Source organism: Aedes aegypti, chromosome 2 (genome assembly GCF_002204515.2).
Source record: "Aedes aegypti strain LVP_AGWG chromosome 2, AaegL5.0 Primary Assembly, whole genome shotgun sequence".
NCBI classification, from domain to species: Eukaryota; Metazoa; Arthropoda; class Insecta; order Diptera; family Culicidae; genus Aedes; species Aedes aegypti.
In genome coordinates this window covers 315,927,112-315,954,545 of record NC_035108.1, presented here as the reverse complement: position 1 = coordinate 315,954,545, position 27,434 = coordinate 315,927,112, and the positions used below count along the sequence as shown (strand labels likewise).

The following is a 27,434-nucleotide window of genomic DNA, read 5'->3' as shown; positions in this document are numbered from 1 at the left end:
TTTATTTTCTCGTCCCCGCCAGGTCAAAGGTCTCACCACAGAGCACGGTCGTTTCGCGAGTGCAAATGCCACCCAGTCACAGCAGCCGGCCTTCCACGAGTCAAACAACCTGCCCTCGCCAGCCTCCCGCCGACAGCAGCGGAATTCCCTGTCCGCCTCGCTGGAATCGATCAACCGGATCGGTGGTATCGTGAAAAATGAACCCCTGCCCGGAGGTGGTGGTGGCGGCGGAGGGGGAGGCGGTGCCGGTGGAGGTGGCAGTGGAGGTGCCACAACGCCCAACTTCTCGTCCTACCTGCCACCGACCTACATGCCCACGCCGTACGAAAGTTCCCGGAAGCGTTCGATCCGCAGTCCCTTCTACGAGGAAGCCACACGGGGTAGCGTGCTACGGGACGGCAAGGCCAGCGTTGGCAACGACAGTCCGGTGAGTGGCAGTAAAAACTATCGGCCCTCGAGCAGCGGTTCCTCGGCGGCACCCACCGAAGCGGACACGGCACACACGGACCGGGATTCGCCCCAGCAGTCGAAGTAAGTTTCCGCCAGATTGTGACTTATACCTGGAAGTTCTTATTCATTCTTTTATTTCTACAGCCGGTACGAAAACCACAGCCCCAGCACTACCCACCACGGCAACGGAAACGGACCAGTATCATCGAACACGTTAGAACGGGACGATCGGAGTGATCGGGCGCCTTCGGAGGACAAAATCAAATGCGATGGCAAGGAAGGAAACGACGTAAGTTGAGTCAAAACGGTGCATGCCTTCATCCCATACAAATTATCAAAAAAAAAAAAAAAATCATGCCGAGGGTGTTCCTGTACTCTATTTGAGGTGCCACATATAATTGAATTCAATTTGGAATGATAACACTGTTCGACAAAATAAGTCGATCTGAATGCACAGAGACCGGACACTCTGGGCTTGAAAATATAGAAATAAACAAAAATAATGGCGTTTTCAGAATGTTCGTGTCTGCCCCAGGTCATTTTTAAAATATACTTGAACTTTTTGCATTTTTTATTTAAAAATCTAATCTAATCAATAAACCGACACAGTGTTTTATATTCAGGACAGTGGAATTCATGTGCCATATATGTTTTCAACTTTAAATACAATATGAAGAGTTGTAATAAGATTTGCAGGGAGCCCTCCCCCTTTTTTGTAACCTCCCCATTTTTAAAGTATCGCAAATGATGGAATATTTGATATACAGGGGGTTGTCAAAATAACAAACACACAGGGACAGGCAAAAATTGGGCCAACTTTGGAATGCTGTAACTTTGACAAAGATTGACCCATTTAAATTCTTTAAGAAGTAATGGGGCCCAGATAGCCGTAGCGGTAAACGCGCAGCTATTCAGCATGACCATGCTGAGGGTCGTGGGTTCGAATCCCACTGGTCGAGGATCTTTTCGTAAAGGAAATTTTCTCGATTCCCAGGGCATAGAGTATCTTCGTACCTGCCACACGATATACACATGCAAAAATGGTCAATCGGCAAAGAAAGCTCTCAGTTAATAACTGTGGAAGTGCTCATAAGAACACTAATCTGAGAAGCAGACTTTGTCCCAGTTGGGACGTAACGCCAGAAAGAAGAAGAAGAAGTAATGGACGGGTCAACTAATCTAGTTTTGAGGTGCATCCATGGAGATGAACTATGACCACCGGATACCGGTGATAATCCGGATTTCCGGAAGCATGTCTTATGCAGTAAAATTATGACATGTTTTTAGCAAAGGTCTCGACTAAAAAATCAAAATTTTACTACACATGAACATAGAAGATCAAATTCTGAAGCGATTGGTGCGCCAAGTATTAAGATCGGTCCAGAAACAACCAAGATGTGGCCATTTACCCGGAATCGGTGCCGATAGTGGATCCGAATTGGGATCAAACAATTTATTCACTCAAAATATGTCGCGCAATATTGTTTTCTCCCTAGCTTATCATAAAATACCCTATTATAAATTGAAAATGAGTCTTGTACAGATTTGGCCACTCATGGCGCCGCCAAGTGCCCCGGGGGAACCTTGCATAGGGGATATTTCGATTTTGACACCAAAGCATATCATGCGAGGGCTCATTCTTCATATCTTGTCGTAAATAGGGCAACTGTAGACTCAAAATGGATAGTTGACTACAGTGACTACTTCCGGGACCACCGAATGTCCCCGAGGGAACTGTGTAGCACGAGACATGAAAAATGAACCGTCGCAGTTGGTCTCAAATGTGGCCACAATATTTAAATATACACATTGAGTCAACAGTTGCCCTATTTACGACAAGACATGAAGAACAAACTGTCGCATGATATGTTGTGGTGTAAAAATCGAAATGTCCCCAATGATAGGTTCTTTAGGGAACTATAAGAGGTCCCCAAAGGGTTTATGGACAAAAGGTCGAAAGACAAAAGGTCGAAAGGACAAAAGGTCGAAAGACAAAAAGTCGAAAGGACAAAAGGTCGAAAAAGATTTGCATGGTGGGAATTTTTTCCTTCTTTGAAAAAAGATTTTCGACCTTTTGTCCCTTCTTTTTTGTTCTTCGACCTTTTGTCCTTTCGACCTTTTGTCTTTCGACCTTTTGTCATAGATTCGAGCCGTTGCACGATGAGTATTGAAGCTCAATTCCAATTGTCCCCAATCATAGGTTCCCTAGGGGACACCCGGTGGTCCCAAAAGTGGCCAATTCAATTAATTTCCCATTTTGAGTCTACAGTTACTTTATTTACGACAAGGCATGAAGAAAGAGCCGTTGCATGATATGTTTTGGTGTAAAAACTGTCGCTAACAATATAAAAGAATAAAAAAGCTCTTCCAAAAAATAACCTCCAATAAAGTATATCAGAAGTCCTTCAAGAGTTCCTTAGCAGATTTTTCAGTAATTCTTCAAGTTATTTTGAGAAATTCTCTAGGAACCATTCCAAGTATTTTTCAGCTGATTCCTGTAGTTGTTCCTCCAACAGGTCTTCCAAGGATGCCAACGAAAATTCTTCAAGATTGTCACAATAAATTCATTAATGATTGATGTTGCTTCAGAACTTTCCTTCGGAGATTACTCTTGAAGTTTTCCACCATTTAAAAAAAATCTCGCGTAAATTTTCAAGTTGATTTTCTATTCATTTTGCTAAAATTTTCACAGTCGGTCATTTTTACCGAACTTTCAATATTCAAACAATGCGGTAAAATGTTGGAGCCTTTCTTCAAAGCTTTTTGCTTATCAAGCATTCTCTAAAAGAGTCATCAGAAATTCTTAAGGATTTACTCTAAAAATTTCATGAAGAAGGCTTTTGGATAAATTTCTTGGGAAGTTTTCGGAATAATATGTTTAAAAAATTATAAAGAAATCTGTTAATGAAGCCTACTAATAAATTTAAGAACAATTACTAGAGAAGGGAATACTTAACAAATATTGGACAATATTTTGGGAGAAAATCCTAAGATCGTTTCTGATTAATTTCTACTGGAAATTCTATGGATTTATTAATTATTGGATCTCACGAAGGCATTAAATTTTACGAGGAAATCTCATATAAGTCTTTAGATGAGATATCGATACCAAATTCTGCTCGGGTAAGCATATGACTAATTTCTTTTCATCTGATGTTTCAGAACGGTGCCGAAGATCTGCGAATGAAATCGAACGAAATGCGACCGATCCAGTCACCGCTGACGTCTTCCGCCCCGCCCACCCCGACGACACCGGTGGCATTCATGAAAGGAGGCCTGCCCGGAGGACTGGAAGGACTGAATCCCACCGTCGATATGATAAGTATGTTGAACGTCCAGCGGGAAAGTGTAACCACTGCGGACGGTAAGAATCGCACAATCCCATTCAAGCTTGCTCCGCATCGACTAACACTTGTTATAACATGAGTCGTGTTTTCACTCATCCCCAAAAGCAAAAAAATAAATGTTCATAGTCTTCTAGAAAAGAAAAAAAAAACCTTTGGAACTGATATCCCCCCTTTCTAATCCCAGGTTCTCTCGCTCCAGGCAAAAAGCTACAGTGTCCCCTCTGTGATCGCCAGTACGGCTACGAAACGAACCTCCGCGCCCACATCCGCCAGCGACATCAGGGTATCCGCGTGCCATGTCCCTACTGTAGTCGAACCTTCACCCGCAACAACACGGTCCGGAGACATATAGCACGGGAACACAAGCAACAGACGCAGTACATGACCAACCAGCTGCACAGTTAAGATGTTAAGTTGCGCTGAGATGAAGACAACGCTGAAAAACGAGAAACGAACGACACAACAAACAAAAAACTGCCAGCAGACCATCCGCAAATCAGATCAGAACAATGAAGTAAAAAGAAACTCGCGAGCATTGATGATATAGAAGAAGCTGTCGCTATGCCGATGGCACGTGATAATAGGGAAAATACGAGAAGAGCTGAAATCCGAAATTTATTTCGCAAACAAACTCTGAAATAAATATTAATAGCATAATAATTAGTGACAAAGAGAGGTAGGAACACGAAATTGGCACTGCTAAATGTCGAGACAGCTTGATGATGGCCGAGCCGGATTCGTCCGGTTTCGGCATATTTTGAGATGTATTTCGCGCTATTCTCTCAAGTGATATAAAAATGGTTCCGCGGCGAGGTGGAAACTTTCTGCGGGCCCATACACCAACCGATGTTACCGGATACAGAAAACCGAATGCAATATTTAAGTTTCCTTTTTACTGTGCAAGCTTTTTTCCTCGTTATGAGATGTTTAATCCTTCTTTTGTATACCAAGGTTCCTCTGTTCGTACATTTGAACTGAACTTCTTTAATTTCTGAAACAAGTCTCCCCGGGTCTTGGATTGATCTATGATCGGGGATTGTATGCTTTCTTCTCCGCATTTAGACAGGGGATGGAGAGTTAAACATAATCACCACAAGTGTCATTATTTATTAATTTAAAGTGTAATAATCATAGTTGAAGGAATAATCATTATCGTAACTGATACAGAGCAGAGAGATAAAAGTTTCAGTTTTCTCGCGCGCAATCGAGGCACACATAGAAGAGATCATCTAATATCAACACAAAAGATGCTAATTTTCTCACACAACAGATTAACTGAAGTAACTGAAAGTAATAGACGAGAAATAAATAATGAATATACACAGTACCTGCTGGAATTAAGGAAAATAGATTAATGAAAAATATTTAAATATAAATATATGGATAAATATTTAAATATATTGTAACGTAAGCGCGGTTGCAAGTTGAAACGAAACTACTACTTGATAAAAGCAAACACAAAAAAGACATTTCAATTACTAAGCAAAGCAGTGCAGAAGGTGAGAATAAGCATAACAAACGTTAATATTTGAATTGTACAAATACAGAACCCCAATCAATCAACACAAGCATAGCGAAACACAGACAGAACTATTATTGATTTTCAACCGTTAGTTTGGTTTTCGACGCATTAGGAGAATCTTAACTTTAACTGCGCAAGCTAAGTATAAAACTGGGTGCCTACTGAAAGAAACTACTACTACTTTAACCTACACTGATGCTAGTACTGCAACTACTACTACTACTACCACAGCCGCAATATTATTGATCTTTTACTATTACAGCGTAATAGGAAAGGCGAACCGCAACATTAGGAAAATCAATAGAACTAGTTACTTGTTATACATCCGATTGATCTCATTTTTATCAAATCTTTAACGTTACAGATATAACAGTTACCCCCCCCCCCCAATCTACCCGATAACCATTTCAGCAACGCAATCGTTTTGCTTTGCGCATATCCTGCAGAAGCTGCAACCGAGCCGGCATCGATTCGGTTTCCCTCTCTTGGAATCGTTTTCCCTGATTGCATCCACGAAGGGAAACCGACCGCAATGCCATCGCTTTGCAGCCTTATATGCTCTATTTTTGTTCCGTTCCCATTTTAAACAATCCCCCGTTTTGGCGAAAAATACATCTCAAAATTTTCACTTGAAACTGTTTGCAGAACATAAAAAAATCGAAGAAATTAAAGAAGAAAACACCGAAACGCAGCCATTTTTCTGTTGGTAAAGCATGACTATTAAGAAGAAAAAAACGGAAACGAACGAATGTTACTTTGTTTTTCTGAGCTTTTGTTTGCCGATCAGAATCAGAGATAGAGAAAGGTTTAAGGCGGAAAGAATAGATATAGCGCCCAAGTGCGCGCGCGGAAGTTTAAAAAAAAACATAGGAATTCAAGAATCAAAACTGATGTGCTCATATTAATGTGTAAGTTTTTCAAGCAACAGAACCCAAGCCAACAGCAAATGAGTGTGTATCGAGATGAAAGTTTGCAAGGTGCTCTCGCTCGCTCAGCGACGAAGGTCGACGAGGTGAGACAAGGGAGGGCACGAAACGCGGGGAGTATAGAGATCCCGATCGGATCTGTCTCTGCGGTGAGAGAGCGAAACCGGAAGCGGCGGAGGGAAGTGCTTGAAGATTGTGTTTTTTATTTCGTTTTTTGTTTTGGTCAGAGAACTGCATGTTGAATGAAGTTACCTAACTCGTGGAAAGGCATTTTGTGAGAGTAAGCGACGGTCAGATTAGGATATGCAGTCCACAAAGTTGGTCTTCCTTGAAATTTCTAGAAGAATTTGCAATTATAAATTTGGATGAGACGCTAAAACAAAGATTTAATTACACTCAAAGGAGTATTTTTTAGACAAGGAACAAAAGTGGGCTTATTCTACGAGTAAAATGGGGTGAGAGATCTCGATCTCGTATAGCGAGATGACAATACTCGTTATGAATGAACCGTCTCACCGTGTGAATCGAACGAGGTTTCATCTCATTCGAGTCATGTATTGTCAGCTCGCTGTACAAGACCGAGATCACTCACATCTGGGCTTACTTTACGAGTGGCGTGAGATAAGAATTGTCGGTCTCGTGTAACGAGGTGACAATACTCAACTCGAATGAAGTGAGAACCTATTTGATTTACACGGCGAGTCAGCTCATTCGAGTCGAGTATTGTCACTTCGCTATATGAGACCGAGAGCTCTCACTTCACGCCATCCGTAGAATGAGCCGAATCCCTGAGCTCGTAGTCCATTCACTTCTTCAGTATGCAAATATTGATCACTCACAGACACAGACAATGGATTTATTACATATACAAGTGGAGTAAAGTGAGAAACCTCGGTCTCACCTAGCAGGTGATAAAGCTTGACTTGAATGAGGTGAGTATCAGATTGATTGACACTGCGAGTCACTTTATTATGTTGAGTTTTCTCGCCTCGCTATATGAGATTGAGAGTGCTCATGTAGTGTACTTAACTGATTCTCTAAGTGGAGTGAGCTGAGAAATTTTGGTCTCATACAGCGAGATGACAAGACTCGACTTAAACGAGGCGAAACTCTATTTGCTTTACACGGCGGTCTTCCTTGATTCGGCGGTCATTTCATTCGAGTCAAGTATTGTAACCTTGCTATACGTGTCTGAGATTTATCACTTGTAGAAAAAGGCCAAACGTGTGCCTCAAATGTGCCTCAACCGCATTTTTTCGTCTAATCACATGTGGGCTTATTCTACGTCTCTATTCTCGGTCTCGCATATCGAGGTAACAATGCTCATCTTCTATGAGTAAAATAAGGTGAGAAATCTCGGACGCACATAACAAGTAACAAACCCGAATGAGATGAGTTCTCCTTTGAATAGAACGTTGAATCACTTCAGTCGATTCCAGTACTGTCACCTCGCTATACGAGACCGAGATTTCTCACGTCAATTTACTCGAAGAGTGAGGGGATTGAAAAGGAGTCCCTGAAGGGACTCGCTGTGATGATTTAGACGGAGACTTATCTTATCCGAGTCGAGGTGAGATCGAGATGTTTCTTCTTATACGACTCGTAGAATAAGCCCGATGAACTGAAGATACCATGAAGATAACACTTAGGGTTTATTCTACGAGTGAGGTGAGTTTAGCTGAGAAAACTCGGTCTCGTATAGTGAGTTGAAAAAACTGTATTTGACTGAGGTGAGTTCTCGTTTGATTGACACGATATTCCAGTCCAGTATTATCACCACAAGATCGAGATCTCTTATCTCACTTTGAATGCGTTTATTAATAAATGATAGAGTGTGCTATTTCATTTATATCCATTCAAAAAAACTTTTTTGTAAAGACAGAAAGCAAAACTTCCTATAGGGCTTCGTATCAAACAAATAACATTTCTAAGGAATCGTTCACTTCAAAATTAAGCCTTGAAGGAAATGTGTTTACTAGCTGCAAATTCACGTGAAAAACTTTATACCACAGACAAACGGACGTCACATTCACATCAAATTTCGATCAAAATCATTGATGCAGAACCATTGTCGCCCAATACTAGGAGCATTGCATTTCGTCGAGTAAGTTATCACACAGATCGGACGTATCGGTTTTCTTCCATTGTACCAGATGGAGAAAGTGTGTAAAAGTCAGACTCGAACAAAAACGATGTGAGAGTTGCGGTCAGTGTTACGTGTACTTGTTTGTGTTAGGAAATATGGCAGACTTTTTGATTTTGAATTTATCTACATGTTTGCTGAATGAATTTTCGCTCATTGTATCAACTAAGAGACACGAGTTATAACAGTACTTACACAGACAAGTCGGATGTCACAATTTCGTCGCTGTCTGTTGACCACCTTCTTAACGGTCGATTCAAATTTGACGTTTAAACACTACCGCCACCTGGTTCTCCATGGGTCAAACGCAGGGATTCCAGCATTTGGCGTACATGTTCTCGCGGTGATAATTTTGATCACGATTTCTTTTGAATGTTGTGTCTTTTTGTCTGTGGTTATTACGTTATGGCATCAATCCAGCGTTTTACAAGAGCTAATGGCTGCCACAAGCAGAATCACTTTCAGGAAGGGTACAAAACTCTAAGGTTTGATTTGTGTCTTTCAATATTGAACGGAACTAAGTCATACGTCAGATTGCTTGATCCCTGTCAGAAAGTCAAGCTGTTTGTGGCAGCCATTAGTGCTTTAAATAAGCTACATGCTACATGCGGTGAACTCAATTCTTGATAGTGGTGGTTCCGGTGATTCTCATACTTGGATGACTTAAAAAGGGATCATAATCTGTCATGTCGTTTACTCTACACACTTTAATTACGTGTTAGTCAGTTACGGGTATATTTTTTGTAATATAATGGCAATATCCAATCAGAAGTAGTATATTTAACTTGTTTAAGTCATATTCAGGTAATTTCATTCAAATAAAGGTGCAGACATAGAGTCGTTACTTTATTTTCGAGGCACTAACAGCTCCGCGCAAAGCTTCCACGTTAGGCTCACTTTCATCGAGATACCGCTTGCAGACGAAGAAGGATAACGCGAAAAGGATATGAGTTGTTCATAGATGAAACAGATTACAAAATAGGTGAAATGGAACAATAATAGTGATATTTAAAGCAAACATCGTACCCTTATTGAAATAGACTCAACATTACAACAAACATTGAATAATGAACGTTTTGTTAGTTTAACAGTTAGACGAAGCAATTGGAACTCAACTGGAACTTGTCGTTTCCATCCGAGACAACGGGTTCGTTCCAAAACTGCCATCAACATTTGTCACGGTATACCTCATTTTATATTCGTTTGCTTAGTATCTAGAAACAGTGCATTTCTCGTTTTACCAACCGACAATTCATTTTCTTCCTTATAGGTTTTTATTTACGAAAGGATGGACACAGTTTTAAATATAGAAAGTAAAACAATACACAACAAAGAAAACAAGTCATAATCAAATAGGGAAAAACCGAAAAAAAGATTGATGATCGCTGAAATCAACTACCTCCATTTTTTATAGTAAAACGTAAAAAAATCATTATAAGCAAGCATTTAAACAGCACATCTACTGCTCATTAAATGTTTCTCTTCTTTACACACTTTAAAACACAAAACAAACAACAGCTCCACCCACGCATTAGCGACCCCAACCAACAAAAAAAAAAATCATTTTTAAGAAGTAATTTTAGTGAAACACTTTACGTATGCGTTAAGTTCTCCGCATTGGAAGAAAACGGCAAACGATTTCAATACAAGTTTCCTTTTCAGTTTCGGTTAAAGTACGAGAATCAGAAACACACGAACGAAAGGCGCAACAAAGGCATAATAATTTAAAATTTAACGTGTTTGCAACGCAATAGTGTCCGCATCAAATTTCAAAATTTAGCTGTAACTCAAAAAGTAAAACTTCAACATAACACGAGTGAAATGTTTCGGATTTTAAATCAAAATTTATAATATCAGCACGGAAAAAGCGAAAGAAGGCGAAAATTACGAGAAAAAAAAAGCGAGAAAAAACAACAACTTTTGGGCAAAGAGAGAAAAATTTCGGACGTTTAAGAATTTCAGGCCGCGGATTCAAAACAAAAACAAACTTTGAGAAAAAGGCGAGAGCGAAAACAAAAACAAAAAGAACACACGTTTGGACGATAACTACAAGGTAAAAAAAAAACAAAGATACAAAATGGCGAGAAAATCAAGTGCGAGCACTTTAAAAGTTTAATTATTAAGGACATGTCGAGGCAAAAAAAAAACAAAAGCGAGAGCGAAGAAAGAATAAAGGCTTAAAAATTGCGAAAATGAGAAGAATCATACAAAAAAAAATCTCCTGTAAATAATTTCTACACCGAAAAATCACGGAAGATTCCAGAAGAAAAAAACATTAAAACACAATACATATTTGAGAAGATAGGGGTCGCAGCATACGACGCTATGCGAATAAGAAAGTGAACGTAGGAAGGAGGAGACGAAGCTGCAAATAAAACAGTGAAGGCAAAGCAAAAAGAAGCTATCAAATAGCTTGGAAAATTGAAATTTAATAAAATTAAATTTGGATGATCAGAGCGAAAACCGCGCGGGAAGGGCGAAGGGATGATTGTAGTGGAAGCAAAATTAATTATAACCGTAACAAGAAAGCTAATATCTAGAGTGTAAACCCTTTTGATGATGGAAAATTTAAGTAACCATACCCTTTAGATTTAAAAATTACTGGAAGAAAAAAAGTATAAATATTACACAATGGAATGAATATAAATCTATTGCTAAATCTTACCTAAAATTCAAAAGAAGAAGGAAATGTAAAGTGGTGACCAGTCGCGAGGACGAGAGGTGTAAATAGGAACAGAAGGCACGCAGCAAACATGCAAAATGTATCAAAAAGTTTAGGCTAAATTCTGAGCGTAAAAATGAAATAGGAAATGACAAAGTATAACAAAAAAAAAAAAAAATAACACGTTTGGATCCAACCCAATGAAAAAGAGGAACTAGACAAGTTTGAGTTCACCTTTTGTTTTCTGGATTCCGGAAACGGAACCTTCACTGTGTACAATCTTTTGGCAAAGCAAAGAGAGTAAAAATCGTTTCGGCATCGTCATTGACCTCTTAGTTAGAAATGTTTAGGCAAACGTTTTCAAAATTAAACCAATTTTTAAGCAAAATTCTAAATTCTAAAGTAAAGAGAAGTTTTGGTTGCTGTTTTTTGTTGGGCAAACTAAAGAAAATTATCGAACGTTTTTACATCAGTGTAGGAGGCGAAATATGAGTGTGTCACCAGTTTACATTAATGCTAAAATAATCGTCAAAATTTTCTAGGCTATTTTACTACTAGTACTTTCGGAAAGCGTTTCGGCATTTTTTCGGTATCTATCCCATTCAAACACACATACAAACGCACCTCATCAATAGAAAACCCAAATGGTATGAAGCAAAGTGCAGAAACAGGATGTAATATTATTTTGGCATACGAGGAATCCCACTAGCAGAGAGAAAGAGAGATATGATAGAGGAGAGGAAGAGGGAAAACGTTGTAAGAAACAAATAACAGGAGCAACAACAAAAAAAAAAAACACCGAAAGAAGCAGGCAGTTTTTCAATTTTTCGGCTTTGGCTTTGGGTTTCCGGGGCTGTGCCCAACCTGTGTGTAGCAAGTGCAATCTTTGCGGCCACCCCGGAAGCTCGCGCCTCAATTTTGAGCCTTTTTTCGGGAAAAGGATAACGAAGATCTTCAACCGGGATCGGGATTTTGTTCGTAGAACAGGATTGATTCGTGTTTATTGTTTAAGTTTCTCAGTTTCTCCTGTATGATTTTGTTCAGTTTCACTACTGTTACTTGTAAAACTTGTGTTATAATGCAATGTGAATATCCGATTGCAGTAAGAAGTGTAAAGTTTAGACATGTAAAAGAAGAAAAACTCAACTAGTCACACGTGCAACACACTCAGGTACAATAAAAAAACAACTGTAAACGTTTATCATTAAGAAATAAAAAACAACTTTGCGAAAGAGCAAGCAAAAACTTTTGAAGTAAGGTAAAACTTAGAGAGACATTTAACAAAGTTAATTACATTAACAGTAATTTTAGTTTAGTATACCCTCCTGGTTTAGTTTACTTTTCGTGTCCGAATGCTTAAGTTTTACCGTGCAAGCTTGTTTTACAGTAGAGTACGTAGTAATAGAGACACACTGTGGAGAAGAAAAAAGCGAAAATTGAAAAAAAAATCAGATAAATAGCGATTTATTAGGTTAAGCTTAAGTGGATAAGTGATACAGAAGGATATACTTAAAACGACAGAAATACGTAAAAAGCTGTTAGGGCTTTTCTTTGAAGAAAAACACTAAATCGAACAGTAATCTGACACGGATTACGGACAAAAAAACAAAAATTCAAAATTGCAACCAAATTTCAACAAAATTTAAATCATCTAAGTAAATAAAACTTCAAACAAAGCAAAACTCAAAAATCACACGAACAAATTGTAGATTTTGAACATTCTTTGGAGAGATAATTTTCGGAATACTGATTTAGGATTCAGTTTTTGGATAACTGCATTTTCGGAACATAAAATATACAACAGTCCGCAGCCAGCGCATGTGAAGATTTCCCTCCGCGGCGAATCGATCCAAACTGACAGCAATTTGCCAGCACGATCGTGATCGTCGTCGGTCGAGATCTTCCCGCGCGGGTTGCATCAAAACCACAAGGGACAACGTGGAAGGGAAGGGGGGAATCGTGTAATTTGTTTGTGCACGGACTACCAGAGGCAATATGCGAGGCTAATTTCAACTGACAGCTTATCTACTACTTACAAAGCAACTACAGCACTAATAGAAGCTAAACAAACAACCTGAGGCTAGCAAAAAAAAAAACGCGGTAACACTGCGAGAGGCTTTCATCACTGTGTGTGCCAATAATGCTGTCAGAAAACGAAACAAAAAAAAATCACAATCGGAGGCTTTTCAAGGCAGTCCGTGCACCTGATTAGATTGGAATGAGACCCCTTTTTCCGAAACGTTGACTCAGAACTTTGATGCGTTCAGTCGTAAAATTTACGGTTCTGTTATAATGTCTTGATGATTCGGAGTGGATATTTCGAGTTTGTTTGCCATGAATGCTGTAAAATGGCGCTTCATGTGTCTGGAACTTTAAAATGGATGGTATTCTTTACTGATGCTGTCTTGTTTCTTTGGTGATCAATAATCCTAACACCCCTTCCTAACTTCCATTCAGAATACTAGAGCCCAATAGATAAAGCCCACCATTGCAACTTTGAATAAAAAAACTATTTTTGAAGGATTGATTATCGCTCAATGATTAATATTGGTTTCTTCGCAGTCGAATAGACGTAACTCTTAGTAAAAATCCATAGAGATATATGAATTATTCTTTTATAGTGAATGCACTATTATCTACTAAATATACTTTGAATGCATTCAGCAACGTTCACACTAGCGAATGTTAAAGCGATTAAGCAATGGCGCTTCTGCTCATCGATAAACACGTCTACCATTCTCTGTGGTATCTAGTTTTTCGTCATGCTCGTTCATTGGGCGCCAATTTCAACTAACAATTCATCAATTCACTATCAGAGCAGTAAAAATTACGACTGAATCGATCCAAGAATAGTGATGGTTGCCGACGGTGACGGTCATCCTTCCAGGAGCGATTTCACCGGAAGCAACACAAGAAACTATACGCAATAAGCTAGTCTAATTTGTTCGACACCAAGACTCACAACCTTTCACCCCCGAAAATCCGGTTCTCTGTTGCCGGTTGTGCGCTTCCTCTAGAATCGGTTCGATCCACTTCCGCTAGGCCTAATGGCAATGTTTCGGCACGGGCTTTGGCAGCATTTGACAAACCGAACTAAAATAACCGAAACGGTCTTCGGCCGTTGTTACACTGAATGCACGTTGACGTTTTATATCATCAACCGGAAAGACTGCTATTTACTGTTACCTCATTTTTTGTATACCGAATCAATAGTTTTTACTTATTTTTAGTTTTAAACAAACAGCCCAGAAAACTGTTTAGAACACGAGTCAGAACTGCCAAAGCGAAGCCGGCCAACTGCTGTCAGCCAAAGTGTGAATCGAGCTGAATTTTATCGATTGGCGTACAGCGCGGCCAGAGTCGGACCAACAGCCTTAAAGAACTTAAATAGTTTATGGAAAAGAAGATGGAACATAGAAGAAACAGTTGAACTAGAGTTAAGCTCAGTATTCCTTGTTTTTAATTTGTTTATAATTTTGTTTCTAGATGACCAACCCGTTCGCCATTGGCGGGTGAAACGATTTGCAATAGTTACAGTAAAACAGTTGATCAATGATGAAATAGTTTAAAAGTAATAATGGGAAAAAGTAAAATACATTTTAAGATAATAGACGAATTATTTATTGAATAACTGCATTTTTTCTTCAAATGAAATGGAAAAACAGAATCTACAAAAGTGTAATAACTGATAAATATTTACAATATTTCTAATGAAACAAAGCAGATAGAACCATATACAAGAAACAGTTAACAGTACCCTTATACAGTACTGACAATAGTTCATTTTTTGTACAATAGTTAAGAAGAAGACATACAAATCAATACAAGCAGCTTCCACACAAGTTCTTCAAATCATTTTAATTGTTTGTTAAAAAACATACCATAGAACCAAATCATCCAGAAATGTACTCGAAACGGCAAATATTTCTTTAAACCCGTATTCCACAACCCTTCACACACACACATAGTTACACAATAGAAAACTGGTTTCATTTACACCAGCTACAATAGGTTGATTATAATAATGCAGGAAAAGCAGAAAAAATAGAACTGGTTGAACTAAAGTAATAGTTAAAGTGACGAGTATTTATTGTTAATTCTGTAGAACACCGCAAGGGGGCTCGAACCGGTGCCGTAGCGCGGCGTCGGCTTCGAGCACTATTCAACTAAACATATGTTAAAAATAGTTACAGATCTGAAAGAATTAAGCTTACCCCTTACGTTTAGTTTTCCGAAGTTCACGTAAAACTTGATTGCATAAAACTAACAATCATTATTTATTTGTACATAAGCAAAAGCAAACTACAACCCATACATGAAGCATGATTATAAGTAGCTCACAACTACACCCATATACTGCTCCAATAACGATTCAGAAACCATCTAAAAACAATATTCGACTGACTGACACGACACGGACTTTTCAGACTCCCTGGACAATCACACGCTCCTCGAACGAGTAGACCTGTATGATTTAAAAGTGTTGTCGCGTTAACGTAATTCACATCATGCGTGATCAACTGTAGCACCTACGTCAAATTTAATCGAAATAAATTTATTTTAGCAAAAAAAAAAAAAGTTTCGATCCCACCGGTTAATTCATAGTTGAAATAATTTAAAGTGCTAAAAGTTTTACGATGATTTATTTCTATGATTTGGTTTGAAACGCGAATTGCCGGGAATGCCGCCACATAACTTCATCGATCAATATTCACGGTTTTAACTTTTCTTTTCCAAATTTTAATTGTTTTTATGCCACGCCACAGACACCCAGATACGTAAAAAATCTTTCATTGATGTTAACATTATTAACGACATGGATTTGCAAACTTCCCAGACACTGCTATAAAAACAAAATGGCGACTTTTCAAGTTTAAATGAATTGTGATCACAATTTCAACATTTGAAAAACAATAAAAATGAGCGAATGGTTTAGCTTTTGAACGTTTGCCTCTCCTGAGTCTTCAAAATAAATTCGATCACACAGATTTAGATGTCTGTTGTCTGTGTCCTGTGGCAATGCTCTCTGATGATGTACCCCATAACCTAAATAGAAACAACACAATTACAAAAAAAACGAACTACCAACAAAAGCGGCCACCGGCTTTGAACGAATAGCGCGCGCATGCCGTGTGATTGTGCTCTTAGAAATAATTTTCTTAAAAATTGATGTTAAGCAAAATTTAATCAAACCCCCAACAACACAAGTTTTGGCCCTAATCATCTAAATTTTACCGCGTAATTGAGTTAGGATTTTCGGTTCGGGTTTTGGGATTTTTAACAAAATTATCGTTATGATTTCCTTTATCTTTTTTTTACGTTCTGTTTCGACTTTATTTAGTTTGTATAGAGAGTTCTAGATGGCTCTCGATCTAAGCGACGTTACCTCAAAGGAATAGAGTAAAAATGACGCGAAGCGTGTCCTTCGAAACAGCCACTTTTACAGCTAACACTAAGGAGGGACAAAAATCTACGTTACCAACCATTAGTTTATCATTAACCAATTGATTTGATTGTGAGGAAAAGAAAATCATCGCCCGTTTACTTTCGGGCACAAAAAACTTTCGTTCTATCTACATTTAATGGAGTCGTGCTAGAGTAAGGAACGCGCCGCCGTCAAGAGTTCACAAACCGTACTATATACACCGTACACACATCTAGGATAAGTGCTTGTTTAAGGTTATGTAGATGGCGACACTCTGATGATCACACTTGATGGCGTAGACAAATCGACAAAACAAATTCAAAATTTAAGCAAACTTGAACTACATCAAATAATTTTAAAATTGGAGTCTAAACTAAAATAATCATCAACAAAAGCTAAAACTTTTAGGAAGTTAAGAGATGAAAAAGAAATCTAAATATTATATATTGTTTGCTAGTGGACCCTTGCTAGCTACTAAGTGTACATTTTTTATGATTTATCAAATGAAGCGGGTATCGAAAATGCAGCAACTTCAGGGAACGAATTGCACCTACAAACGTTTCGTTCGTACATAAAAAGTCGGAAAAGTGATTGAAAAGAGGAGACGCAAAAAAAAAGTTCACGAAAGCTTTCGCTCCGTAAGTTATTTTTAAAACAACCACACACCATATGTTATTAAGTTTTTCTAAGTTTACTGTCTTGTTTTTAAGTTTATCATTTTGGTACGGACCCTAAGTTCTATTATTTTCGTGCTGCCCTAAACGCAACGCTGTAAATGTGTACAAACTGATTGAAGAATCGAAACATGCATACATCGCTGTGGAGGCCTTGAAAAATAAATTTAAAAAAAATATATATATGTGTAAAAATATAACAAACAAACACAAAATGCCATTTCAAACACGAAAGTGGCGCAATAAACGTCCGGCTTTTAGTTGTTGATAATTCATCATGGTTTCCACAACGTGTACGATGTGTACGAAGAGAGTAATTGTGTATACTTTTATAATGTTAAATGAAAAAATATAAAACAGAAAACCCAGAAATAATAATCATTGAGTTTGTTTTATTTGAGTTTATATCTTTTCCCTGATTTTGTTTTCTCGTTGCTGAATCTGTTGATTTTTTCGTGTTGAATTTTGTTCTCTTTCGTTTGTGGTTCTTATTTTATTGCTGTTGCTTTTGTTTCCTTGAAATAGCCAAAAAAGTATATTTTTCATTGAAGTTCGTATGATATTATGTTTATTGCGGTTGTTACGCGTGTAACTTTTTCCAATCGTACAAATAGGTCCTGTAATAAAAATTTACATCACAGAGAAGCATCACTATACGTCATGAAATTGTGGAAAGGAAAATAAGACAATATCATTATCGATTTTTCACAATATTTGAAAAAAAATAAAAATAATAAGAAACCTTATTTTGTGTAAATCGTAATCAATTTTGAGTACCTAACATTTTTCAAATGTGATTGAAAACATATTATTAACATGACCATGTGTCATCCGCACTAGTGGGAAACAGCCTGTAGTTTACAACCTACTGCGCCAGTTTAGAAGTTGCGGGCAATAGCGTAAGCATATGATTCATGTTCACGCTTGATACACCTCAAAATGATGCTACTCAGAGTCTGAGGGAGAGTTGTTTTAATGTGCAGATATAACAGAGATAGGAAAATCTTCTGGTTTAATTTGAGTACTCAAACCATCCGAGACTTCCTCAAAAGACCAGAAGAGATGCGGAAATCATAGAAAAATTTCTCTCTTGTAAGATTTTATCGTGTACTTTCTCAGTGATATCTCGATTTTGTTTAAAAATAAACCTAGTTTTCCTAGTTTAGTCCAATAAAATCTGGGAAATTCCCTAACATCTTCTTGGGCAGGTCTTCTTAGGAGGTCTTGTAACAATTCTTTGGCGACTACTTTGGAAAATTTTCTGAGAGAATCATTGGAACATATTTTCTGTGAGTGTCATTTTGAAAAAGTTCTGGTTGAGTTTTTAAGGCACCTCGAATGAAAATTCTGGAGCGCTTATTCGGCAAGTTTGTAAAGGAATCGTACAATGTACTCCTGAAGAAATTGGTACAAGCAAGAACAGTTTCAGCAAATTTAGTGATATTTCATCAGTGTTATAGCAATTTGAACGCTCTTTTCAACTATTCCGTGTATCAACAAGCCAATACGTCGATTGGCAGTGTTGTTTCTGTGGCTAATGCAATAAAATCAGTGAAAACGGCATTACCGCAACTATAGGAACACCCACAACTAAGGGAACGCTTACCCTAGTCAAACGATTTTTCATAGTTCGGTCATAGATTTTCTGATTTGAATTTCATGCACTTAGTCACAATTTTCGATCAACCAAGGACTTCAAAAACCATTTGAAACATATTGACTTAGATAGTCAAGAAACTTCAGTAATATTATTACCAGTCGTTTCAAATCTAAATAAAAGTGTTTCCGTCAAGCCGTCAAGAAGATAGTTGCTGAAGAAAGTTATTCAATATGAAGAATAAAACAAGAAATATATTCTTCTTCTTCTTCTTGGCGTCACGTCCCAGCTGGGATAGAGTCAGCTTCTCAGCTCAGTATTCTTATGAGCACTTCCACAGTTTTTGACTGAGAACTTTCTTCGATAAAAATCCAAACGAAATACGCTGAAAATAGCATCTGTAACTTCCTTCATAACAGTTTCACGGTCCAATCATGTAGGGGAAGTGGTGGCAAAATGAACAGGGGTGGTAAAATGAACACCGTGTCTTTTACCGAGAAAAAACAAATTTGATTGAATTTTTATCACGCACGGACGATTTAGAGCACAGATCGGAGTGTTCGAGTTGATACGGAGGTCAATTCAAGTGAAAATGTCAACGAAAACTAAGATTTTAGAAAACCACGTATGAAATTAGAACTGACTTAATTTTTAGCTCGGGAGTCTTGAGCATTTTCAGTGAGGTCAATATCGTTATGATATGATGTCGAATCTGATACCTTTAGATTTCTTTTTGGATGGGTTACGATCATTAATAGATATATTTTCGGAAATGCAATGAAAATTTTCAAAAATATTTGTTCTGCCCACGTTTTTTCCATGATTTTCATTTTACCGCCGACTGCTGTTCATTTTACCCACATAGTGCAGGTAAAATGAACATGCGTATCGTTTTTGCTAGCGATAAAAATAAGTGGAACTTATTAACTTTTTCAGTGTAAATTCGTGTCGTTGCTATAGATAATATCCTTATTTTTGATGTTGTGCGATAGAACTATACAATTTCCTCATTTTCCTGTCAGAAACAGGATAATATCCTTAAGGTGTTTATTTAACCACCCCTTCTCCTACAAAAGCATCTACGGGGATATGATAGTTTATGCTGTGTAGGGAATATCAATTGAGTTTGCCCCTAAAAATTTCTAGGGTCCTTGGAGTTGAATAACGGAATCTTAGGAATCCTCACGATTTCCAGCGAAATATTAAGCCTTTGAGTAGAATTACAGCAGAATTTGAGAACCTCTACTGGATTAAAGAGGCTTTTACTGGGATAATGTGAAGCCACAGTGGAGCACTGAGACTTTTCATAAAAATCTTGCGCATTGTGGAAGGGGCTCAAGGGGTAAGCAACTCAGCTCACTTATTCCCCAAAGCGAAATCTAGTAATTCTCAGCATTATCCTAAGGGGTCATCCAAACATGACATCCATCATTTGGGAAAGGGGGGAGTCTAGGAAAGTATGACAGTGCATGTATTAGGTATGGTGACAGAGGGGAGTCTACAATTTCCGGATGGACGTCATATTTGAATCGTCCCTGAAGGCAATATCTTAACGGCTTTCTAGTTATTCTTCCTGGGATTCTGTGGATTCGACGACCAATCGAATCTTGAAGATTCTGAGTATAATTTCTACGGTATCTGGGAATTTCTACTAAACTTATGTGGGTTCTTTGTAGGGTCCTGATATTTACTGCATAAGCGAGCGTTGACCAAATATATTCAAATACCGTTAGTTTCTCGATTTTTAAGATAATGTCATTGCAACTCTTTCCCACAACCGGGGCAGCTCTCGATTACTCGACTGTTGCGAAATTCTTACCTTTGCATCTGGTCAAAATCAGAGCCCTTCCTTAGCTAAAGGATTGAAAGGCAACATGGTGGTCTATTACATAATTAGTTGTAACTTACAACTTGTAGGTACAGTTAAATCTCCATGAGTCGATGTTCCATTATTCGATATTGACTTATAGAACCATATTAAAAATCAAATTTCATGGTTACTATGATGGTCCCCTCAAACGGCTCTTCATAGCATTGCTGTTCCATGACTCGATATTTCTTTGAGCCGATGGTCCCTTCAATATCGACTCATGGAGAGTTGACTGTATTTGACGTTAATTTTCATTATCTTTTCAGGAAATTGTTCTGGAGATTTATTCAGTAATATAATGAGTAATTTCTCAAAAATTGCCACCAAGCTATAAATTCCGAAGAGGAAGGTAGCACAAAGAATCAATAATCTCTGTAAGTTTACTTCCGACCATTAGTTTTTGTGAAATGAACGGTTTATTTAATATTGTTGGCCGGTAAAACAATGCAGCCGATAACGCAAAATCGTATTTTCTCAGTAATGCTGGTGGTCACGTCGACCATGTAAAAATGGGTAGTTATTTATAAAGACAATTTTTCCATTGATGAAAAATTTTACTTTTTCATTTGTTACAAACTGTTTATCAAATCTCATGCGATATGTTTTGAAAAGAGTATACTTAGTACAAGCAAACACATCAATTTTCTCGTTTTATTTAACGGCAGATGAGCGTGTGAAAATGACTCAAACTTTTATCCAAACATTACGAGACGATTGACAAATACGCATAGTGCTAACCGTCCAATTAAAAGTTAAGCAAGACCACTTTTTCTCCAAAATCCTTTTCGATCATTGTTTCAAATCTCATACTTCAAATTTCGATTGATGTAAATACAAGTCACATTCCTAAACACAAAACTCTACAGCAGGCGTCATACCACAACCACAAAAAACTTAACAAACCGTATGACTAGATATCATCGTGAACCCGAAAAAAAGAATATCAAACACTGTACATATTGATCACCCAAATCACCGATAACAGACGGACGGGCCAGTGCAAAAGTAGCCCATCCCTGCAATATCCGAACTTCAACGGGTTTGAGTTCGAAATCTTGCACGAAGGGCAGTAGAATTGAAAATTCTTCTAGACATATTAGCTGTGTGCACGCCCCTTGGACGTCACTCTTAGTGTGTTTTAGATGCAAAAGCAGACGATCCTTTTGTGTAGTGCAAGTCAAACAGAAACAACTGTTAGGAAAGTGGAAAATATAACAAAGAAAAAAAAATGTCAGCAATACGATCTCTACATGATAACTAAATCTAACTATCTAAAATTAATCATTACTAAAGTAAGACTTTGGCAATGTTCTTACTCGAAAAAAAAACCTACTTTTAGACGTAATCGCTAACAAAAATGAGAAAACACGTAAAAAAATCACATAAAGTATGGCGAAGTTCAGAACCTTATTATGAGAGAAAGGAAAACGCAATTTTGGACTAGTATTTTAATTTATATTTATAACGAAATTAGATTTTAGCGTTAACAGTCAAGGATCCTTCGTAGAAGTTGGGCATCATACCAGTTTGCAAGTAGCGTGAACAAAAAAATCCACAAACTCACAAACATTAAAACTAACATGCAAGAGATACGATTCTACCAGGCGTAAGGCAAGGCAACAAACAAACAACCAGTTCAAGATGTAACGGTATACCACAAGTGAAAGCATAAGTTTAAAGGATGAAACTACTATTAGAAATTATCGTAATGGAGATGTGTGTATCTGAGTAATCTAAAAGCGGAAACAAAAAGCGATAAATCCAAAATTATTGAACTAAAATTAACCCTTAGATGTTTCGATGTAGTTTGACACAGCAAAAACGAACATGTAAGAAACCAAATTCAATGAAAATGTGAAAACAATTTTTTAGGTAAGCGTTCTCCGAGAAAAAAAAAACCATTAGTTTACACCACAAACTCCATTGTGTTTAGAGACCAATTCAAAACATACATGCAAAAAATAAAATCAGCTAAGAAAAACTCATGTAATGATATTTTACCGGTCGAGTTTAGTAGCATCGCAAGCCACACAGCTAGAAAACACTTTCATTTTGATCGACGAACGAAGGAAAAGTACAAAATTCTCTTGAAAATACATACAAACAAACAAACATGAAAAAGTGAGCAAATTTTACACTTAGAAACAACACACCTTTCGGAAGTACAAAATTTCAGGGTTCAAATTAAATCAAGCATTAAAATTTAACGACATAAAAAGAGACAAAAATAAACTCAAATAGTGAACATGTGAACATTATCGAAGAAAGAGAAGTGCGGCGGAGATCCACCGTGTAGCAAAGGTCTTAAACATTAGGATGTAAACCGAATCGAAAGCAGTACGGCAAGGAGATCGCGACTAGTACTCATGAACCGATGCATTACGTGAGAGCTGGAACCACAATTCCCAAATTTTGATGCTAGGAGTCAGCCACACATGGACGATAGGGGAGACGAAACATGGAAGGAGAAGGCAAAAACATACGTAAATTTAAGATTTAGATCCTTATTACTCGTAGGAATGTCACGTATTTAGTTGGGAACTTTTCGGCAACTACTCATACACACATACATTCACGCAACAACCGGGAACGATTGGAAAACAGAAACGGACAAAGTACGCAAACTTCATAACAGTGATGATGAGAAGGTGTAATATCTCTTAGTTCGGATTTCGTCTTCAAATTTTGCATTGTTTCGGAAGTAATATCATTGTAGAGATCTACACCAAGCAAGAATCGATTGGCTAGTTATAATCTGGTAGTTTTTATTTGTTTTATTTTTATCAACAGAAAAGAGCAAGCAAAAATGTTGCAGAACTTCTGAAGCAAACTGGTGATTGAACTCCCTTCGGCACTGCCGAAATACATTTACAGTATACTCAAACTTCCTCTGTATACGAATAAAAACAATATATTTCATATTGGATAACTCTTCGGGCCTTAGAACACGAACGATACGGTGGTTGCTGTCCGACTTGGGAGTTACACATCAGTTTGCGTCTGTTCTTTAAAATGTTTTGTTTGTGATTCAAACTAAATATTTGAAAAAAAAATCCTTTAATTTTTGCTGTGCTTAAATGTGATTAGCGTGTACCAGTTAGTTGCATTCAAGCGCGTGCCCATAAAACATCTTGCATGAAAGTTTTGATTTTTACATTTTCGTCACTTTTACAAAGTGGTGCTAGCGTCACCGCAGAAAATTTACCAATCGAGTAATACGACACATCAGTTACATTTATTTCAAACTGAAAAACTCATGATTTCGGCAGTAACTGTTTCTTTCGTGGGAACCCAATTCTCTCAAATGTTGTCTATGATTGCAAATTTGTCCAGAAGAAATTAAAATCAAACAAACATGGGAATAACATGTGACCACAAAAAAAATTGGGTCGGCCATTGTCAGAAATCAATCTATCCACGAATAAAACACGTGCTGCCAAATCCGTGATTTTCTGTACTTAATTATTCGTTTACCAACTGTGACATTAAATTATAATTATGGAATGATATTTATGATATCTGTGATTTCTTAAATACAATGTAATTAAATATTAATAGATGGAAATGCAAACATATAAGGAAAGCTAACGATAGCTCTCAACACACGTTCAATCATTGGAACAACCGGCAGATTCACATTCAATCTCCACCAAATACGACACATTTTCGCTTGAAGAATATTAATTTCTCGTATACCCACGTCACTTCACACGAAGGAATGAAGATGAACTAAAACAAACCACGATTCGATTTAATTATTCGAGCTAAATTATAAATTCATATATCCATTATATTTAGACATGTCATTACTAGAAACCCAAAAGAAAGACAAGCTTTTTAGAAAACGTGCAACTTCATTCGAATCATGTATTTTAATTCGCTTTTTTCGAAACAAGCAAGAGAGAAGATATATTACAAACAAAAAACAAATGGAAATTATATACGAATGAAAAAAAACTGAAGGAAAACAAACGCAATGAAAGAGAAAGATGAAAAAACCAACACAATAAAAGCAAGAAAGAAGGACTAAGAAGCGAGAGGCTGAAATCGAACACGGACACAAAAGACACACTCTGAAAAATAAACCACAACACGGAGATCCCCTTGAGCTAAGGGAAAAAAAGATTACTGGTGGATGCAAATAATAAGTGAACAGAACAAACAAACAAACGTGGATATGATAATTTATATATGAATATTATAAAAATAAAAATTAATTTTGTTGCTAAATTAGCGTTTATGTTGGAAATATTTGAAAGAATCCCATTTGAATGTCCCACCAATTTTCTGGCATAGAAAGCTCTCAGTTAATAACTGTGGAAGAGCTCATAAGAACACTAAGCTGAGAAGCAGGCTTTGTCCCAGTTGGGACGTAACGCTAGAAAAAAGAACACCAATTCTATGGAATGCTATGGAATCGTGTAAAGTGTCGTTAATACACAAAAATGTTCAATGGTAGCCTATTGGATGTTCATTTTGGGGCCCTAATAGTCGTAGCGAGAGCTTTTTTTGCCAAAGTTGCCATTTTTGCATTCGTATATTGCGTGTCAGGTACATGAATCCCCAGGGAAGTCAAGGGAGTTTCCATTATGAAAATATTCTGGACCGACCGGAACTTGAATCCAAACACTTACTTTTCATTTAGTTCAAAAAACTTTTTTGCGATTTCTCATCGTAATAGGTTGTTTTTCATCACGCCAATCTGTCATGAAACGGCTTATACTCTCTTGCACTGAAGTATGCAGTTCGGGAATAGTCATTACACAACTGAAACCAGTGCTGTAATGATTCATTACGCAACGCTTCATCATTACGCAACTGTTTTGAGTTGCGTAATAAATCATAACAACATTTTTTCAGAAATTGTAAAATAATGGTGATTGAATTCTGATATAATTTCTAATACAGGTTGGACTCGATTATCCGGAGACTCGATTATCCGGGGACTCAATTATCCGGGATTCGATTATCCGGAATTTTAGACTCGATTATCAGGAATTTGTTTTTTGATGCTTGTTTTTCAATTTTTATGCATAGATCTGAGATAATTTGGTATTGCAATATACAATATGAATGGTTTTGCAGTTTTGAACGTATTTAAGAAAAGGGGGGTTTGAAAAAATGATTTTTTGTGTATGCTGGCCATAAATTTTTTTTTTCTTGTAAAGGCTCCTACTGTTCCTAGAAATAATTTCTGGCTACACCACCGCATCATATAAATAAAACAATAAAAAAAAAGATAATATTTAAGTTCTTTTATCGAAGATTTCAATTTTTTCTTAGTGATTCGATTATCCGGAGTGAAAAAAAAATCGATACTCTGGATAATCGAGTCCGACCTGTACCCTCAAGTGGTCTTCTACGAAATGTACGTAGCTCGTTGCAGAACTCGATTTTTACTGCACTCGTAGTTATTATCCTACTCGGCAAGCCTCGTTGGATAAAGTTACGACTCGTACTGTAAAAATCATCATTCTGCAACTTGTTCCGTAAACTACTATATCAAACCTGCCAGAAATTTATTTGTGAGATTTCTTTCAGATGATTTTCATGAAGTTTTTCTGGGTTAAGTTGTATTATTCAACCAAAATTACAGAAATAGGAGTCAAGTGTCTATTTTTTTAATGATAAGAATAAGAAAAACTGCTGATGATTAGATTGATAACATCCGATTTTCGTGTCCTTTTGAGATGTAGCACAGTGCGTTGAATGTATGGAGATGTGGGACAAAAATCAAAACTGGAAGATCAACACATTTGAGCACCTTGATATGGAAGAGAAAGTTGTTTCTGGTCAAATGAACTACAATTTGCATAAATGACATATAGTATATACATAATCGCAAAACTGTCCCGAGCGCCAATTTCATTGTTTTCCAAGAAAAACTTTGCAATTTGTAATTTTATTGCTCATAAAGATGTAAGAAGTTATTTGCAAATATGTCTCTTCTTACTCGTAGCTGCAAAAGTGATTTATACGCCTTCAAGCAAAAAAAAAAATCGCGTTTTCTTTAATTTTTTAGTTTTTAATATAAAATTTGACTAAAATCTTGGAAATTACACTTCAAATAAATTATTTTAGGGGAAGGGGTGGTAAAATGAACACCTTAAGGAAATCATCTTGTTTCTGATAGAAAAACGAGAAATTTGTATAGTTCTATCCCACAACATCAAAAACAGAGATGTTATCTATAGCAGTGACACAAATTCAGACTAAAATAGCTGAATTTTCACATATTTTTGTTACTAGCAAAAAGCGATGTAAATGTTCATTTTAGCTGCACTATGTGGGTAAAATGAACAGCTGTTGGTTGTAAAATGAACATGATGCAAAAAACGTGAGGAAAACAAATATTTTCGAAAAATTTTATTGCCTTACCGAAAATATATCCATTGATGATTGTAACCCATTCAAAAAGAATTCTAAAGGTATTAGATTTGACCTCATATCATAACGATATTCACCTCACTGAAAAACCCCAAGCCTTCCGAGCTAAAAGTTACGTCAATTCTTATTTTCAAACAAGATTTTTTAAAATCTTAGTTTTCGTTCACATTTTCACTTCAATTGAACTACGTATCAACTCGAACACTCTGATTTATGCTATACATCGTCTGTGCGTGATAAAAATTCATCGAAATTTGTTTTTTCTCGATAAAAGTCAAGGTGTTCATTTTACCACCACTTCCCCTCATCATAAACTTGCTCTGGTGTAATGTCTGGTTGAGCCAAGACCACATAGCGTTACAAGTTTTTGGATTTTTATCATAAACAACTCATTTTCATACTTGTGCTGGTTAAGGAGTACACCTAAAAAT

General features: G+C 37.2%; 1 protein-coding gene across 7 annotated transcripts in view; it reads left to right on the top strand.

The window, feature by feature from the left end:
* The window catches only part of LOC5578717 (zinc finger protein chinmo), a 268,018-nt gene extending 252,386 nt beyond the window's left edge, over positions 1-15,632 (top strand). For 4 of the 7 annotated variants that reach the window (XM_021845739.1, XM_021845738.1, XM_021845741.1 and 1 more), the window contains 4 exons: positions 23-531; positions 595-739; positions 3,613-3,814; positions 3,982-15,632. In XM_021845739.1, coding sequence (XP_021701431.1) covers positions 23-531; positions 595-739; positions 3,613-3,814; positions 3,982-4,202 — 1,077 coding nt within the window. In that variant the 3' untranslated portion in view covers positions 4,203-15,632. The remainder of the gene's footprint in view (positions 1-22; positions 532-594; positions 740-3,612; positions 3,815-3,981) is intronic. The other 3 variants (XM_021845744.1, XM_021845742.1, XM_021845743.1) reach the window with 3 other exon arrangements.
* Positions 15,633-27,434: the final 11,802 nt, after the last annotated feature.